At 43.4% G+C, this 13,672-nt stretch overlaps 1 protein-coding gene across 2 annotated transcripts; it reads left to right on the forward strand.

The window, feature by feature from the left end:
• Window positions 1-27: 27 nt before the first annotated feature.
• On the forward strand, window positions 28-12,695 carry LOC114138404 (probable ribonuclease ZC3H12C). 2 transcript variants are annotated; one of them, XM_028007631.1, is made up of 6 exons: window positions 28-148; window positions 6,376-7,184; window positions 7,463-7,602; window positions 7,691-7,925; window positions 8,069-8,175; window positions 8,624-12,695. In XM_028007631.1, exons 2-6 carry the CDS (start codon window positions 6,445-6,447, stop codon window positions 10,192-10,194), a joined length of 2,793 nt encoding a protein of 930 aa, XP_027863432.1. In that variant the 5' UTR covers window positions 28-148; window positions 6,376-6,444; the 3' UTR covers window positions 10,195-12,695. The 2 variants fall into 2 exon arrangements, with proteins under 2 accessions (XP_027863432.1, XP_027863433.1); XM_028007632.1 differs by lacking the exon at window positions 28-148 and adding an exon at window positions 2,182-2,340.
• The last annotated feature ends 977 nt before the right edge of the window (window positions 12,696-13,672 follow it).

A 13,672-nucleotide genomic window follows, 5' to 3' on the forward strand; every position in this document is an offset into this window, starting at 1 on the left:
AACTACTTTGTTGCTCTATCAGCTCGACGGAGGTTGGTTGGGTCACGCTGCAGCCCCAGCCGGATGTTTTGTTGCGTCCGTCTCCGGCCCAGGATGGAAGGTTTTGCTCGTTTTAGCCCCGAACTGGTGCAGCGGCGTCCCTGACCGGGTAAGTGGCCGAGTCTGGCGGTGAGCTGAGCGGACTCATTAGCCGGAGGAGCTGCGTGTTGGTGCGGGTGGAAGCTGGAAGGGAGGTCGTGACGGTGTTGGGTTTCTGCGGTGGCCGCGCACGCCTCTGCGCGGGCCCTCCGCGACGTCTTAAATATGGATAGTGGAGCAGATTGTAGAGGATGAGGATGGGGTGTTGCCATTCCCTTTAAAAAATGCATATCTGCAAATAAGAGCATGGATGTTGTGGACTGAAGAAGGCCGAGATTATGCATGTGTAAGGAAAGGGAGTTCGTTTCTTCCACCTGCTTTGTGTTTATATCCAAAACATGGACTCTGTGCATTATGTTTGAAGCAACAAAGTGGACATTTGTAAATTAAACCTTAGTGTGTTGATTATCCTCTCCAATAAACTACCTTCTGTCTTGTTTGCTCGTTTTGTCCATGCGGTATCTGCAGAAGTGCATATTTTCTGCACGTTTGTAACTGTTTACGTTAATAACAAGTTGGGGGGAAATGCATGTGGGTACTTCAGCTCTGCTCCGTTTTTTTAAGTAAAAGTGAAGTAGTTGGGGGTTTAGCTGTTAACATTTTGGGGGCAAATCTCCTGGTCCAACAGTTTTCCTCATCTGACCCTAAGACCAGAACATCCGATCAGTGACCATCGTTGATTGATGGCTACATAATTGGCCCTCAGGCATTCGTGTGTTTGTGGATTTTTAGGAATGCTGCGTTTAGAGTATGCAGCGCTTTCTGCAGAGGGAAAATCAAGAGGTGCAGACCACGAAAAGAATCATTTCCACACAGTACATCACTACAAGATACTTTTTCATCCAGATTACTGCAGATTTATACTTAAAGCTGGAAGAAGTTCAGGAATTATTTATTGTGGTCTCATAGTTTACATCTCCAATTCAGTGTGAAATACACTTTATGTACCTGAAATAATTTCACTCATCCATCCTTCCTTAAATTCTCGCTGTAGAAATTAAAAGCTTAGATCTAGAAATTTGAGGCAAAGGGGATATGAAGTAAGGCTGAAGCAATTATTCGTGATGAATTGATTATTGAAATAATCAACTAATTTAGTCATTGATTAATCGTGGACTATGCAGATAAAAAAAGGCCTTTTGCTGAAAAATACAATTTATTCAGAGCAGTAACTATGCCCAAACTGAACAAAATTTATATACATGTTGCATTTAAGATAAAAACTAATTTGTCTGTAAATATTGTCAGTTTTGGCTTCAGTCGGTTCACATTCACGAAAAGGAATGCTGCCGTTATATTTTAGGCAATAAATGAAAAGTCGGCAGAATGTGTCAATGGTTTGTCCAATTTATTGTCAGAATAATCAATAGAATAATCGATTACTAAATTAATCGTTAGTTTCAGTGTGTTGGCTTTTATTCGAACTGCGTTTCATTGTTTTTGCTCCATGATGCTGCCATGTTCACGATGAGCCAGAGGCTCGGTGGGCGTCATGGAGACAAAGAGGAGAAAAGATTTGTGTTTCCCAGTCATCATCTGGCCGAAGTGTGCCACAACAATGCAGACGAGGGACATAAACTCCTTGAACTCCCCACTTTGCGTTTCTCTCCTGCTTAAGCTCATCCGGCCTATCCTTAAAGGGCGGGCCGGGCGGTTCGGCCTGTCTCTCTGCCCCCCCTGCCGCAGCACCACCCCCAACCTGAAACAAAAGAGAGAAGAGTGACTGTGGCGCTCGGTGGCCAGGTGTTCCCCACGCTGCAGCTGCCCTCCCCAGCCTCCCTTTGTGTGGGTCTATTGTTGGCCGGCCCTCCCCTCCTGGATTCATCGGCCACACAGGGGAAGCCCCTTTCAGGCTTGGGACAGGAGTGTGTGTGTTGGAAATTACGCGTGCCTTAGGGAAGCAGGCATCTGCCCAGAGCCACTCCCCTCCTCCTCCTCATGTCTCGGTGTAAATCTGCTGCTCTCTGATTGGTGAAGAAGCTCCTACTTCAATCCAGGCGACGGCGGACATTGTTGCTCCATCTGTCCGGCCGCTCATTGTCCAACCGGCCTGCTGGAGGACGCCGTCTCGCTCCGGAAGATGCTTGGATGGGGCAACTTTGGCTCCCAATTTGTGTCCATTTCACCGGCAGCGTTTCTCCTCATCTCCTCAGCGAGGATTTAAATATGTGGAAATGAGACACCCAGGTCTGACTGGCTCTGGTGAGTGATATGAACCCTCCACCTTTCTGCTGGCAATTACGCAATTATTCCCCTGGACCTAACCGCCTCTGATATCGGAGATGTTTTGCAACACAATCAGGATATGTGCATGAGAGATTCAACCTTTTTGGTCTAATAAATAGACCTGTTAGGATAACAAATTTTGCTGGACAATAAATTATCCCAGAAGTTATTGCGATAAATAATAATATTGTTATTTTGAGACCATTTTCAAGTAATATTCTGCAAGAACACAAGGGTGAAGAGAGGTCAAGAAAGTCAGCAGTACATGTCATAATAGACAGATAATAAAATTAGACATTGAAAGTTATAAAATACAAACAATTTGACAATAAGTAAAAAAACAGTAGCAATTTAAAATTTTAAACACAGGGACTGTTGACAGGATGTCCACTAAAGCCTCTGACCGTCTGGCTTTAGGGTGAACCTGCTGGAAGATGTTTTCAATGTTTCCTCCAGTTGTAGGCTATTTTCCATACAGAGAATCGCCTGGTTTATGTTTTTCCTCTCATAAGCTGCTCCAATCTTTGAGCTCTTCGACTCGCCGTCACTTGAACAGGCAGGAACGCCAAACTTAACGTCTGATGTTCAAACATGAGAAGCATCCTAAATGATAAATTAAAACGATATCAATCATTTTTATTTTCTTGATTTGTTGTTTTTCTCTTTAATCTTCATTGATCTTTGAGAATGTGTGCTTGCATTATTATACCATTACCACTAAATTACTTGAACATAGTTTCAAAACAACTTCTGGGACAATTTATCGTCCAGCAAAATTTTATTGTGACTTGCCTAGAAGCTGCTTCTTAAACTGGTTTGTATTAAATCAGAAGCTTTAATATGCTGGTTTATTATGAAGTAGGATGTGTGGTCACAGTAAAACCAGATAGTCTGGAATAGTTAAGAAAAAATGTCCGTAGAGCGCGTTGAACGTCCCGATTTCATAATTTTTATAAACGAGCTCATCCAAGAAAATGTGAGTAATTCAAACCTGAATTGTTTGCTGAACGCTGAGTTGGAAAAATGTCAATTTAACCAAAAATTAGGGTAAAAAAAACCCCACATAAAATAAACTTCAGCAATTCTAAAATTGGTCAAAAGTACTTAAAAACATACCTAAAAAAAAAGTTAAGCTATGAATCCACATTGTCTCAAACTCTAAAATGATCTTTAACAACATAAACAAATCAAAGCTTTATTGATGTGCTTAGTAAGTTTTAGGACTTCAGCATTTGGACTTGAAGTGTCCCCTCCCCCACGTGTTGCTAAATTACAAAGAACAGAAGCTGAAACAAAAATTTGCAGTTCAATTTGTGTTTCTCAAGATTTTTTTTTTTTTATGAATTAGTGTGAATAAAGTATATGCAGACCGATCAGTAAACATCTGCTGCCGCCATCTGATTCTGCCTTTTTTTCCCCTACACTAACATTTAACTACCTACACTAACTACCCTCACTCTTTGTATGAGCATGAGTCACCTTGTGAGGTAGATCTTGTTCATGTGCCCTAGGGCATCATCGACGCCCACAGTGGTAAACGCCAAGGCCCCGATCCTAATCACGGCTGCAGCTCTATTGTTGTCAGTGAAGCACACTTAAGCTCAGCTCATCCCCCATATAGGACTTCTTTTTTTTTTTTTTTTTTGCTCGGGTAGCCGGTTGAACGCTCCTATCTTGGCATGCTTTCAGCAGCTGTAGCTTAGCAACAGTAGCTCGCCAGCTCCTGTTTCATAAAATGCTCTCCACCCTGCTCCTCCTCCCCTCCCAGCAGCTCCAAGTCGTCTCACCTCCCCTCGTCTGCTTTGTCCAGATCATTTGTTTGACTGATTTTCAGGAAAAATCCAGGCTTCCGCCTCATCTGCACAAAACATTGGCATTTTTTTTGTTGTTTACTTGCAAACATTTCCTGTAAAAACCTTTGTAAGGTTTCTCCTTCTCTTTGTGCTCGTCACTGGACATTAATACATTTTCAGGCTTAAATGGACATTAAAGAGCAGTAGATATGCTTCAGAGAGAACATCTAGCGTCTTTCTTTCTCAAACGTCTTTCCACTTGACTTCATTCTGTTGTGGCAGAAAAACACTTTGAGTCCTTTTCATCAAGTAAAATCTCTTTAAATTATAACTTTAATGCTTACGAATATGCCACAAATATTATAATGTTCACAAACAGGATTTTTGTGTGTGGAAGATTTCTGACTTTAGCAAGTTCCAGTTTCCCTTTTTTAAGTACAAAGCAAGTCAAAAATATGTTGTTGATCCAAATGAGAAGTTAAATGTTGCAACTCATATAATGCAAGTTTCTTCAAAGAGTTGTTTTAGATGCTATTTGCTACTCCTGTAGCAGTCTGTGTCACGGCGACTGATCTGAACACTGGTTTTGTATGACAGTTTGCATAATTATATAGTTGTACTATAATTCAAATCATCTGCAGACATTTTAAGTTCTCCTCTTGGTAATCATACGCAGCAGTCTTTGCATGTGTTGAGGAAAACCCAGCATGTTTTCACAGCTCAAAAGAGTAAGAAAATAAGTTCAGCCTTCCTGTTACCAGCTCTCTCTTAAAAAGTAGCTGCTGAACGAACCACAGACATGAAAGCAGAAGAAAAACAAGTTCTTCTCACAGGAGGAACTTTTTCAGGCAGCCGCTGCTGGAAAAGGTGAGATTTTTGAGCTAAAAATGGCCAAATTGTTGCATCTCTGAACAGCTTTACCACTAAGAGGCATGCGCCATTAAAGATAAATGCAGTCAGAGAGTTTATTTTGAGGTGGTAACATGCAGGTTTTGCCAGATATTTGAAGCACCTCAGGGTGGGAGGGAGCATATGGACCTTAATTACAAGATTGACTGAATGGGAGGGGGGAGGAAGGGGGTTAACGGCTGGATGTCTTGTTTTCATATAAAGTGATTCATCCTGTGTTGCTCTGTAGATTAATGTGCTGGGGCACAGCGCTTTTGAAAACATACTGAGGTCAGCTTCTTGGGTGGGGGGGCGAGAGTCCATTAATTCATTAATTACAGTGAGGGGGCCCCTTTGGTTCTTTGTGTGTGCAGCACACAGTCAGAACCATAGCAGATGACATTATAAATGTACAGAAACATAAAGAGAAAAAAAGACATTTTTATTTGGTAAGATTATTTTTAAAAAGCAGTTTCTGGCTGCTATATGTCGATATGTTGCAGCATGATATCATGTGTGCTACGTCCCGTTATGCAGCTGGAGGGCAAAAAAACTGCTAGCAGATTATGACTACAGTTGGTTTTGGATATCAATTAGTCAAAGGCACATGATATATAAAAGAAAAATGGATGCAATGCTTTGCTACTAATTGTCAACACTGTAGTAAGTTGATAAGAAGGTCAGGAAAATATTTTAATTAAAAAAAAAATTGCAAGGGAAAGGGAAGTAGGTCAGTTGTGCTAGCTTGACTTTGACAACTTTATGTTGTGCAGAATTTGATGCAACAGGCAACTTACATACCAACCCTCTGAGAAATCATCAGCAGAGAAGGTGTTTAAATTAGCTCATCTACGCGCCTCTGTGTTATTTTCCGATTGTTAATAATCAGAAAATAAGCATAAAGCTTGGAGACATGAAACTGTAACAGACTGAATGTTCTGTACTTTGTGTGGGAAATGTTTGCATGTTGTTTTGATGTCGAGTCCTAGCACATTAGTGACGTTGTTGTCAGTTAGTTGCTATAGCAACGAAAAAGAATACGAGTGGCTCTCGGTTGTTCAAGAATTTTTCTGCGTTATTTTCTCCTTTGCAGTGCCGCACTGCACTAAGTTAATAATGTGTGCATCTCCAGGTTTCACTCTGTTAACGGAAGTGTAAACGATGCTACGGATGATGAGTAATGGAATAGTCCTTTTGCCTTCCAGCATTGTGCACATGTGGAGGTAAACGGTAGCATGCAACATGTCTATGCCGGCTGTATGAATGCTAGCTTGGACGACGGGGAAAATATTGCTTAAAGTGATTAACTCCTCTTCGTCTCCCCCGTCAGGCTGAGATGAGTGGAGCTTTGTGAAGGAGCGCTGCTCGGCCCCGTGTGCTGGATGTCTGTGACGGATCCATGGGCCAGAAGGACCATGTGGAGGCGGGAGCAGTCCTCGACCTGGCGCCAGACCTGGAGTATCTCCACGTAGCAGGGGCCGACCGGCAGGCTGGCGGCCTTGACGGACCCCCTGCTATGGAGGAGCAGGCGGAGAGCTTCACCACCACCACCGCTGTTTGTTCCCTTCCGGAGGAGAGCGGTGGGTCTGATGGCGAGTGCAAGACGGCGCCGCCGGCCACAGCAGACTCAGACAGAGGAGAGGTCAGCTGCACTTCCAGTAAAAACACCCACCAGCCGCTGTGCCGCACGCCATGTGTAGATCTGGGCACGGAGGGGCCTCCGGAGCCTCCGTCGGATCCCTCAGGAGAACCGGAGCGGGAACCGGCCGAGCCTCCGGCCGACTGCCCCGCACCAGAACCAGAGCCCAAGCTGGCGGGGAAGGACTACCAGGCGAAGCTGGAGTTTGCCTTGAAGCTGGGTTACTCTGAAGAGACTGTGCGCCAGGTGCTGTCCAAGCTTGGACCCGACACCCTCATCAACGACATACTGGGCGAATTGGTCAAACTGGGCACCAAACCTGACAGCGAGCAGCCAGCGGGAATATTGACTTCTACCTCATCGTCTTCATCATCCTCGTCTTGTGGCTGCTCTGATGTGCTAGATGGGCAGAGATCGGACTCTCCACTACCCACGGAGTCTGTCTGTGACCAGGACAACCTGCGACCGATCGTGGTGGACGGCAGCAACATGGCCATGAGGTGAGAAGGAACGCTTTGGCCAGGTATACACAGTTAAATGTGTCATCTATAAACCTGGTTCAATCCATCTCCACTGTCACTGTTAGTGGTATATAAAAAAAATATATATAAAAAAGAAACACTGAGACTGGTGGCCTGACACTGGGAAAACCCCTGATTATTGTGAAGTTTGATTGAATGGAATAAGGAACTTTAAGTAAAACAGGCAAATATAATCTAAGAACACAAATTTAACATTTATAATACATGTAAAGACATATCTTTGTTATGCTCTGCAGTCATGGAAACAAGGAGGTGTTTTCCTGTCAGGGCATCCAGCTGGCTGTAGACTGGTTTGTGGAGCGCGGCCATCAGGAAATCACGGTTTTTGTGCCTGCTTGGAGGAAAGAGCAGTCCCGCCCTGATGCTCCAATAACAGGTAAGTGAAAACCAAAATATTTTCTTTAAGCAGTGCAATTCCTTCTCTCTGTTACGTCCGTTACCTGAATTTTTTCCCACTTTCTCAGATCAGGAGATCCTGCGGCGCCTCGAGAAAGAAAAGATCCTGGTCTTCACCCCCTCACGGCGCGTCCAAGGCCGGCGCGTGGTCTGTTATGACGATCGCTTCATCGTCAAGCTGGCTTATGAGTCAGATGGCATCATCGTCTCCAATGACAACTACAGAGACCTGGCTAATGAAAAGCCTGAGTGGAAAAAGTTCATAGACGAGCGGCTGCTCATGTATTCCTTTGTCAATGACAAGTAAGGATTTTGCTGCAAAAGAATAGTGACGTGTAGGTCTTTAGTTTGATTGTAGAAAGTCATTAGCAAAGAGGACGCTTGTCTTGCGCCTTAAGAAAGAACCTCAGGTTCTTACCAGCCTTTAAATGAACCTTTTGTTTCAGATTTATGCCTCCAGATGATCCTCTCGGACGTCACGGCCCCAGCCTGGACAACTTCTTGAGGAAAAGGCCAATCCTGCCTGAGCAGAAGAAACAACCCTGTCCATATGGTGAGAAAACAACAGGAAAAAGTTGTCACTGTGTCCAAATAGCCTCTTGTTACAATCCACTTAAAGCAGTGGTGTCTAAAGTTGGTCTTGAAGGACTGCTGTCCTGCGTAGTTTAGGTGTTTACCTGAGCCAAATGAAAGAGTTATTGGTTTGCTGTTGTAGATTTACCTGCTGAAAACTGGTTCAGGCATTTGAATCATATTTGTTGGAGTAGAAAATCATATAAAAAGGCAGGATAATTTAAAGTGAGGTTGTGCCACACCAGCAAGTCCACATCCGAGTGGATCTGTAGGACAAAATAAAGGTTTTGAAGTGGCTTTGAAACAATTGGAACAATTCTGGAAAAAAGAGTTGGTTATAGTTGTTGCTGTCACGGTCATTACAACCAGTTTCTGCACTACCTCACACACTGCTCCTCCTTTCCTCGCTCCCCGACTCTCTGTTTTAGGGAAAAAGTGCACGTATGGCCACAAGTGCAAGTACTACCACCCTGAGAGAGGAGCTCAGCCTCAGCGCGCCGTGGCCGATGAGTTGCGTGCCAGTGCCAAGAGCTGCGTCCCCTCCAAGAACCAGGGGGATGCTGGACTGGTGAAGAGCCACAGTGTGCCAGCTGGCACCATCGAGGCAAAAAACGGTGCCCCAAAAAGGCAATCGGATCCCAGCATCCGAGCTCTGTCGTACAGTGACGCTGAGGAGAAGCTACTGGTGAAAAGTAGACTAGAAAGCCAGAAGAGCAACACAGGTGGGAGCAGCAGTAACAGTTCTAGTAGCAACATCAGCTGTAGCGGAGGTTTAGCGGTGTCTTCAGCCCTGGCAGGACCGTCACCTGGTTTTGGTCTTTTGCAAGACCAACAGTCCAGATCAGGGACACACCTACCGGCCCCCAGCCATGATCTCTACCCTCACTGTGAGACTCCAGACTTAAGCTACTTCTCTGTAACACGGGCCTACTCTGGTCTGAGCCTCTCCTCCCGACGAAGCCCGGACTGCCGCTACCCCAAGGATCCGGAGCTGCGGCTCGGCTCGATGGGCTCCACAGGTTCTGAATGTGGGAGTGAAAGCAGCATCAGTTGTGGTAGCAGTGACTCATATAGTGACCGATCCTGTCCCGGATGCCCCCCAGAACCTTTATTAGAAGAAAGCGTTCATTTCCCCAACCCCGCTGGCCGCCTGTACGCTCATCACATCGCTTCTAACCATGAGCTGTGCGGTCTGCATGCGGCAGATTACCCAAGCATCCAACACAACCACACCTCTAATCCAGCCGTTCAGTCCTACCATCTGAATGCTGCGTGTGGGCAGAGCTGTGTTCATGAGCAGCCTCCACCAGAGGGACCCCCTAAGCGACCCCTTTACCCTCTGCCTCCTCACCTCCAACACCAGCCGCTAGCTGCCCGCTCCAGCTGCCCCGGCGACTACCACTCTCTGCCTCAGTCCAACCATCAGCCCCCTGGATCTCCCATTGGCCGCTGCCTGGCCCCCACTCGCAGTGAAAGTGTGTCCGACTCGCATCTGTATGAACATCTCTCTGCGTCTCACCACCACCATCGACCGAAAACGCTGCCCAGCTGGGAGACTTATTACAGACAGCCGTCACTCCCACCATCAAGGTACGAGCCGTCAGCCTACCAGAGTCTGCCTGACACGCATCAGTCGTCCTGGCACCCCGCACCGTGGCCTCAAGAGGGCTACAGCTCGTCTCACCCAGCTCTGCACCTGTCCCCGACACGTTACCTAGGCCACCCGCCGCCACCAGCCCTCTCACCCCACCCTCCTTACCCGCCTCACAGCTCCCATCTCGCTCTTCTGTCACACCCTCCTCCTCCGTACGGGCCGCAGCACCCGGAATCCCCCGTGCACTGCCGCTACGAAGACGTGAGGGAGAAGGTGTACGTCGACCTTTGCAACATCTTCCCCTCGGAGCTGGTGAGGCGTGTGATGGCTAGGAGCCCCCATGTCACGGACCCCCAGCAGCTGGCTGCCGCCATCTTGGCAGAGAAAGCACAAAGTGGCTACTGAAGAATCCCCTCCCGTTTGGACAAGCAAAAGAAATTAGTCAAGAACTTTTAAGCAATGTACGTGCAGTCTTAAAGGGGCAGTATTATATATTTTCAGGCATATAGTAATTATAAAAGTGCTCTATTTGGGTGTCAAATATGACTTAAAAAAACTTTCATTTAATCAAACATGCATGAAAGAATCAAGGCAGCTCTCCAGGTATGTTTTTTTTTTTTTTTTTACCCCTCCAGGGGGTCTTTTTTGTGGGCTTTAGTGTCCCTTATGTGACAGTCCGGTGTGGGAAACACTTTTATATCATATGCCACATGTTGGTGAAGGTATGCCACTGACTTCAATAAGAATTAGCTTTGACTGAATAAGGCCATCTAGAGAAACCTGCAGAAATGCAGTTGTTTAGGTTAAAGTTCACCTGGCTTAAAAACTATGTATTTACAGATTAATGATCTTTATGCTACCGTTCACTCTCTGGTACTTGGTCTGTTTCCTGTATCAATCTTTTTGTGTGTGTGTTGTGTTTGCTGGGTTTTTTTCCATGATTGTTTCAAAAAAAAAAAAAAAAAAGGGTGTTCAAAATGTCGTTGTATTGAGACGGCAGTCTTTTTTGGTCAGAGTTGTAAGCCGTAGAGATGGGTGACCCTGTCCTGTGTACCTTAGTTTTAGTAAGGGACATCTCTCTCATTCTCTCTCTCTCTGTAAGCCCTAGACTTTTGGGTAAACTCTGGTTATCTGCTTCAGTTCAGGCGCATCGTCGACAGCAAGTGTAAATATATTTAACCGTTTTCTTTCGCTTTGCTTTCGGGGCAGTAGAGTCTGCTGTCGTCTGGAGCAGATCCCAGCTGAATTCACGCTAGTTGGAGAAAAACCCTGTTTGATACAAATTGTATTATGAACTAAGTCGCTGACATTATATACAGTACATGGACTTGTCGTTGTAAAGCGAAATGACAAAGTGCATTGACAACCGTTCTGTTTTAATTGCAATTTTACAACTTTTATTCTTAAAAATAGCTTTGCGACAATTCATTTGAATATATTTTTTTGAAAATTAGTTGCAGACCTACTATGTTTAGGTATCAACTACATTATTTGTTTTCTTTGGGTTTTGTTATTGGCTACGTTGGTAAAGATGTGTAAGAAGAAACCAATTTTACATTTACACAATCGCAATAAATGAGGAAAAAGTGCAATTTTCACATTTCTGTTTAACATAATGGATCTTTTTACACATCGATAGCAGGGTGGGCAATAACAATGGAAGCTGCTGTAAATAACCATTAAAGGAACATTTAGTGATTGACAGCCTGATTTTACTCTAAGGTTGGGATCACTACGTTTTTAAATCTCCATTCTCCGTTTATTGGCGTTGTTTTTATGTACGTAACACAAGTTGTAATGAAAGAACTTAAAACAATTTCTCCCAAGTCATGAATTCAGTAGAGTTCATTCATGATTAAAATAATACTTAGATGATATCCCTGTGGCCATTTTGAATTTCTCTAACGCCTAAATAGCATTATTTTCATCACACATACACACCCTATACTTATTTACGAACTCTATTTGATTTGACCATTTACTAGACAAGATAATGATGATGTTGTTTTCTAAATCCCAATGGGACGCATGGTTATTTATATGTAGTCAAAATGATTAGGACTGAAGTAAATTGATGAGCAGTTTTTAATATTTTTGTGAAAACTGCTATCAAAATACTATAAAACCCTGAGCATGGTTTTGATGGAATTTTCCTCAGATTTCTTTCGACCCTGATGATGTTTTGCCATATAATTGCAAAAAAGCACTTAGGAAAAAAAGACGAAAGGAGATTATATTACTTGAAAACGCCAAACTTTTAAATTAGAAAGAATTCAAACCCCCATTTGAAGTTCAAAATGGCTACCAAGGAGGGTAGCTTGAGTGAGCCTTGTTACAAGCTTGCTTCATAGACCAGACATTGTACAAATATCTGTTTAACTGTACAATAATACTGAGAGAGAATTCTTTGTGTTTATTGAAGAAGCGCCTTCCCTCCGGCTTCCTGGCACTGTGTGTCAGTGTGGCGACTGAGCGTGGGCCCAAAGTAATGCCTCTTCGTGGCATTGTGCTTATGACACATCCGATAATCTGAACTATGTTCAGCTAACTATTATGCATGAAGTTTTTTTAAATTCTTTATTTTCTGCATGAGTTGTTTTTGTCTTGCCATGATGTTACTGACAGGCCTGTAGGTTTAAATGTTTGCTTGCTTGTAAATTTTATGAGCAGCTACAACAGACCAGGATGCTTTATTTATAGTGTACACTAACCATGAAAGGGGCGTCACCTCCTCTCCTCTTTACTGCACCCTGTGGTAACTTCTGACTTGTAAGTATTTTAAAATTGACTCGGAGGCTAAAAGTCCAGTTTCACATTTGTTACATTTTCTCAATAAACTAACAGTGTAAAAACTTCAACTGTAATTGTGATTGTTGAATAAAGGCAACATACTGCTCTAAAATACACTTCAGGTTGTTTGTCTTAATTTTTGTCTCCACCAACAATTTAACCTATTTTGAATTTTTGTGGGGGAAAGTATTCCAGCAGTTAAATTATATATATTTCTAAAAATCTCTATAACCTCCCCCCTGGTTTGTATATCACATTTCAGCAACAAGACAGTTCATAGTGATTTACATCATAAAGACACGAAAATACACAGTCATGAAAACACCACCCAGTAAACAATTGAGAAAACCAGTAACATTACATTTTGATGAATGGCATCATAAACACTATCTTTCCACATCTAATAAGTTGCTCCATGTTTTATATATTATGGTTCAAATCCTGGCATGAATGTCTGTTTTATTAGCCTCTTTCAGTCACTATTGACAGCAGAAAAGATAAATGTGCTACGAGAAATTTTTGCAGCGTAGGAGATCATGTGCTCTGCAGGTTATGGCGTCAGACACCAAGTATGAAGGTCAAGGGTTCAAATCCTGGACAGAATGTCTATTTTGCCAGCCTCTTTCAGTCGATACTGATACCTGGAAAGATAAATGCGCCGCGAGAAACTTCTAAAGTGTAGAAGGTCATGTGGTCCACTGGTTATGGCAACAGACCTCAAATGCAAAGGATGTGAGTTCAAATCCTGATCTTGGTCTATTAATAAAGTGGATCTAAATGATTAATTTGGGATTTTTAGATTAAAACCCACAAACTTCATAATAATCGGTCAAAATTAAGACCAATTTCTGCTTAAATATCTTTTTTTACCATTCTATTTTGTCACTCCAGGAATGCACCGATTTCAAAGTCTTTTGCTGATACTGCCGATTTTCCTTTTTTGCGGCTTTTTAAGCAAAAACTCAAAAAAAGGAATATCGGCAGTATCAGCAAAAAACTTTGAAATCGGTGCATTCCTGGAGTAAAAATAGAATGATAAAAAAAAGATATTTAAGCAGAAATTGGTCTTAATTTTGACTGATTATCATGAAGT

The sequence above is a fragment of the Xiphophorus couchianus genome, chromosome 22 (genome assembly GCF_001444195.1).
Source record: "Xiphophorus couchianus chromosome 22, X_couchianus-1.0, whole genome shotgun sequence".
NCBI lineage: Eukaryota > Metazoa > Chordata > Actinopteri > Cyprinodontiformes > Poeciliidae > Xiphophorus > Xiphophorus couchianus.

Excerpts from the sequence above, each read along its gene's own strand:
- LOC114138404 (XM_028007631.1), top strand. The coding sequence starts at position 6,445 with ATGGGCCAGAAGGACCATGTGGAGGCGGGAGCAGTCCTCGACCTGGCG. Across the intron at positions 7,185-7,462 it reads GGCAGCAACATGGCCATGAG|TCATGGAAACAAGGAGGTGT; the intron begins GTGAGAAGGAAC and ends TATGCTCTGCAG. Across the intron at positions 8,176-8,623 it reads GAAACAACCCTGTCCATATG|GGAAAAAGTGCACGTATGGC; the intron begins GTGAGAAAACAA and ends TCTCTGTTTTAG.